This window comes from Etheostoma cragini, chromosome 10, assembly GCF_013103735.1.
Source record: "Etheostoma cragini isolate CJK2018 chromosome 10, CSU_Ecrag_1.0, whole genome shotgun sequence".
Lineage (NCBI taxonomy): Eukaryota > Metazoa > Chordata > Actinopteri > Perciformes > Percidae > Etheostoma > Etheostoma cragini.
Genome location: NC_048416.1, coordinates 10,917,103 through 10,921,945, shown reverse-complemented (window position 1 = coordinate 10,921,945; position 4,843 = coordinate 10,917,103). Strand labels below are relative to the sequence as shown.

Sequence of the window (4,843 nt, the reverse complement as noted above, 5' to 3'; positions counted from 1 at the left end):
CCCCCCCCGCTTCCTGTGTTGCAGCTGACATTATCTCAACGGTTGAGTTTAACTCATCGGGGGAGCTGTTGGCCACCGGGGATAAAGGAGGCAGAGTGGTTGTCTTCCAAAGGGAGCAGGAGGTAGGAAATGCCAACAATGCAACACTAATTATGCTCCCCTTCTGCTGAAAGAATTTGACAGCCTTGGATCATTACAGTTGGATTGTTTGCTTTTAGATAAATAGGTAGTAAAAAGGTTTATTTGAAAATGGTTTCTTGCTGGATTTACAGCCGTTAATATCTTTAAACTACAAACAAATATCTAGTTGTAGCTTTGGGGGAGCATCATTATAAACTCATCATCTTCACTGGAAAAGCATTGCTTAAGACCACCAAAATTTATTCTGAATTCCAGTTACATTGACCAAGGTTTCTTTATGTTAAATCACAGGGGAATATGTGCAAATGAGAATTTTACATTTCATGAAATGGGGCAGCCATTCAAATGAGTAAAAATGTACCATAAACTATAGCTGCTATGGATTGCTATAACAAGCAGATCATATTAATATGTATACACAAATGTGTGTGTGTGTAATGGTGTTGACCAGTGTCAAAAAACGAGACAAAGAATCTTCAGCCTTGCCAGCAGCTCTGTGAGCTTATAGCACAACTAAAGCTAATTGCTAACATCAGCATGCTAATTAGCTGTTTGTTGTTCAGCAAGTATAATGTTTACAATGACCATGTTGGCATGCTAATATTTGCTCATTAGGACTAAACCCAAAGTAACACTGAGGCGGATGAGAATGTCAGTAGTTCTGCAGGGATGTGGTCTTAAACCAAAGTATTGGACAGATAGGCCTGTAACAAATACTATATAATTGTCTAATAGCAATCACTTTACAAAATTACGTTTTCTTTGTTTAACCGCAATAACTTGCTAGCATAAGCTAAGGTGTGGAAAAATATATCACACAAAACTATTCTCAATTTTATGTTCATTTAAGAAATACAACGGCGGGTTTTACTTCATAGGCTGTGTACCTGTGTTGCTAAATTATCTGGGTCACATGACAATGGTATAACCTAAAGATGCAACCTGGGATTCAATCTAAAGTTAAATTCTTTTGCAAATGTAATACATAAAAAATATTTTTAAATTTGACTGAAAGATAAAAAACGATATTGTTAATCGCTTTTCTGAGACAGTTAAATGTAAAGCAAAATATGGAATTGTTACAGGACTATGGACACATCCGATGAGGGCTCTGGATGAAAAGTCATACGGTCACAGTCCTGCTGCTAGCACGGCTAACATATCTCACTCCTTCTACCTTTATTAGCTAACCCTAGCTTAATTTGTTAATTTCACTTTAAGGGGAAGAACAAATTCATGGGAACCATTATTTAATCAGCAAACAGGCCGAACTCTCACTGTGTTTCTCTTCTTGCAGAGTAAGAGCCAGCCCCAACGTCGGGGGGAGTACAATGTTTACAGCACATTTCAGAGCCACGAGCCGGAGTTTGACTACCTGAAGAGTTTGGAGATTGAGGAGAAGATCAACAAGATCAAATGGCTTCCTCAGCAGAACGCCGCCTACTTCCTGCTCTCCACTAACGGTAAGTCAGTTCGCTAAGGCGGCCCTGGGTACTGTGGGAGCAACGCAAGTGTCAAAATGGTCAACAAAACCATTTATCTGTCATGAGAGTGTGTTTGAATGAGAGCAGAGTGTTGTTGTTACTTAATAACAGTGTCAAGTAAAGGCATGATTCATGCCTCCCTTTGCAGAATGGTCAGATGTACAGCGGATGTTAGAGGAGACGTTATTCATGTCACATGAATATGTCTTTGACTGCTAGTGTGAATGTAGTGGTGTTTCGCTTGGCTGAGCAAGAGCGACCAGCAGACGCGTTTTAGATTGAAAACTTCATGCACGGCTGCCACAGCACACACACACACACACATAAAAGGGTGTGCCAACTCACACCATACATGCACGCTAGCTCAAACGGACACACGCAGACATCAGCAGAAAGACGTCTTGCAGATTGTGGGCTTCATGCATGGCTGCTACAGAAGTGCTAGCGGTGGCTGGAGCAGATGGTGGAGAGTCCTGTAGCGATGGCCACCAATATTCACAGCGGAAATTAAAAGGGGAAAAAAGGCAACAATCCGACTGCTGCCGCCTTCCACCTCACTAGGCCGAGAAGACAAGATGTAACTGGTGCCGAATTGAAAAGCGCCCAGATGGCTTATTTAGGGGGAGCGCATACTGCAGCCGGGAAATGTAGTCAACACGTAGACTGATATCAGTGACATCAAAATGTACACAGGATCCACAATTCATCATTCCTGCTGGCTCTTGTCCAGCTACATGCCAGATCGGCCGCCCAACCCCCCGCATCCATCTTGTATCTGAGATTCACTGTAGTGAGCCATGATCTAACTGTATTCTGTGTTTGTGTGTGTCTCTGTGTTTGTGTGTGTGATGTATCCATTTCAGACAAGACGGTGAAGCTGTGGAAAATCAGCGAGAGGGACAAGCGTCCAGAGGGCTACAACCTGAAGGATGACGATGGACGGATCAGAGACCCGTCGACCATCACCTCGCTACGGGTAAGGGGGTCACACCAAACTATCACTTCCAATGGCACATGAAGTCAGGTAAACGGCTCTATGTTGTCTTGCTGTTGTGTCAAAATTTCAGTTTGGCTCAGGGGATAATACCAGGTTATAATTTGAAGACACCGACAATTATAGAAAAGTTCAGATTATTTCTTCAACGGAAACAAAAGAAAATCTTGAAAGTTTGAAGCAAGAGCCAAGAGTCAGTCGGCATGGCTTAGCAAAAGAGGACCCAGATAGCATTGCCCCACTACAGGTAAGAAATTCTGCCAAGCAGAACCACTACAACTTACAAATAAACATGTAACAGGCTATAAAACACTACAAGGTGGAGGTGGAGGCTGGGGGTGTCGCTTTGACCAACTGCCACTTTGCTCGTTTGAAAGCCATGAAGACTCTCTCTCTCTCATGGCTGGGCCAAATTCTCTGTCTGGGCAAAGCAGAGAAAGGGGAGGTAACCTTTCCCCTTATGACCTCATAAGGAGCCAGATTCCAGATCGGCCCATGTGAGATTTCATTTTCTCAGAGTCAGAGCAGGATAACCAGGGCTCTGTTTATAAATATCACCATTTCTAGTTACTGGGGGACCATAGGCAGGCAGATAAGCTGATTAAATCAAAATTTAACATTCAGCCGTTATGCTATGATAGCCTTTAATCCTACATAAACTTGTTATTAATGCATGCTGCATGTCTGCACAATATCTGTCAAAGTGTAAGTCAAGACACAGTGTTCCCCATCTGAAATGTTCACTTTCAATACTGAGCAGATAAACGACACTCCAGAAAATACACAGAACAATTTTGAACTTACACTTACAAGAAAGTGAGAATGAGTGATCGATATGTGCACTGAGGTGAAGACCATGCAGGGATTATCGTCTCTTTCTGTCCCCCCTCCTTCTCCCTCTCTTTCTCTCATACTTACCACTCCACTACCTCTCTATTTTTTCACACAAAGCAGGCAGGCACATAGGACAGAGTGCGTGCGTGCGTGTGTGTGTGTGCGTGTGTGTGTGTGTGTCTGCCATAATAGATTAGTGTTGTGTTCAGCGTGACTGTCCCTCTTTGTCTGGCTGGCCAGGGGATCATAGCAACCTGGAGGACAGGCCGGGACTGTGGCAATCCTGTTTAGAGGCTGTGAAATCTGCGCATATGGGGGGAGAAAGCAATGAGGAAAGGGAAGAGCTTGAAAAAATCATTCCAAAATGTAGCTCAACAAAAAAAATCTTTTTTTTTAATAATATAAAGTCTATGATTTAGCATTTATCTCCCTAAAATACAAATGATATACTTTTTTTATTGCTGCTTTAAAAAAGGAAATGCTTTCAAATTCTGATGTGAATAAATTAATCACAAAGTATTTGTTACTTTTTAAAGCAGACATATCTCAATTTAAAATATTCTGTTTTACATACTATGAGGGAATTACTTCTACTTTTATCTCATTTCTCACTCTGTTCTCTTTTCTGAACCACTTAACCTCACTGACATTTACATTAAAGCTTGGCTATATTCTGAATGATCATTATTCCCTGTTATGTTGTTTTGTTGCTGACGTCTGTTTTGAATTTTTGGTTGTTATTTGATTATTTGTGTCTGCTATGTTTTGTTTTGCTCATCTTGTTAGTATATGGGCAATGTCTTTTCTGGTATCTTCCTCAGGACCCCCTCAAAAACGAGAACCCCCCTATCAAAGGGTTATCTAATAAAGGAATTTTAAAGAACTTAATCTATTAGGTCATTTCAAAAGGTGCAGGGAGCAAGCTCAACAGTGTAACTGTCAGTGTTGGGGGTTATGGGTTAATACGGTCCATGGTGTTTTGGACGGCCAGTGAAAGACATGGAAAGGAAGTGACACCCATGGAGATACAGCAGCCTGCTGGGCTGCCATGTCTCTCTGTCAGTGCCAGCAACGGACGAGAGAAAAAGGGAAGAAGCAGTCGATTTGTTCTCCTCTCTCGCTCCCCTCCCTTCTCTCTTTGTCTGGGTTATATCTGGCCAACGGGGGGTTGCATGCAGACTGGTGCGGGGCTTCTTTGAAGCCCAAGAAGCACTGTGTATTTGTGTGTGTGTGTGTGGGTGTGTATTTGTGTGTGTGGGTGTGTGTGTGTGTGAGCTCATCTTAATTCTGCTGGAGAGTTCAGTTATCATTCCTCAGCAGGACCTAGTGATGCCCTCAGGCCATCTCTCTTTCCACCTCTGCCTTTTTTCCCTGTCTTTTCTTACATTCT

At 42.3% G+C, this 4,843-nt stretch overlaps 1 protein-coding gene across 3 annotated transcripts in view; it reads left to right on the top strand.

Moving 5' to 3' along the window:
- Positions 1-4,843, top strand: part of ppp2r2ba (protein phosphatase 2, regulatory subunit B, beta a) — a 46,600-nt gene that overhangs the window by 33,582 nt on the left and 8,175 nt on the right. For all 3 annotated transcript variants that reach the window (XM_034883271.1, XM_034883272.1, XM_034883273.1), the window contains exons 2-4: positions 25-122; positions 1,439-1,604; positions 2,489-2,601. In XM_034883271.1, coding sequence (XP_034739162.1) covers positions 25-122; positions 1,439-1,604; positions 2,489-2,601 — 377 coding nt within the window. The remainder of the gene's footprint in view (positions 1-24; positions 123-1,438; positions 1,605-2,488; positions 2,602-4,843) is intronic.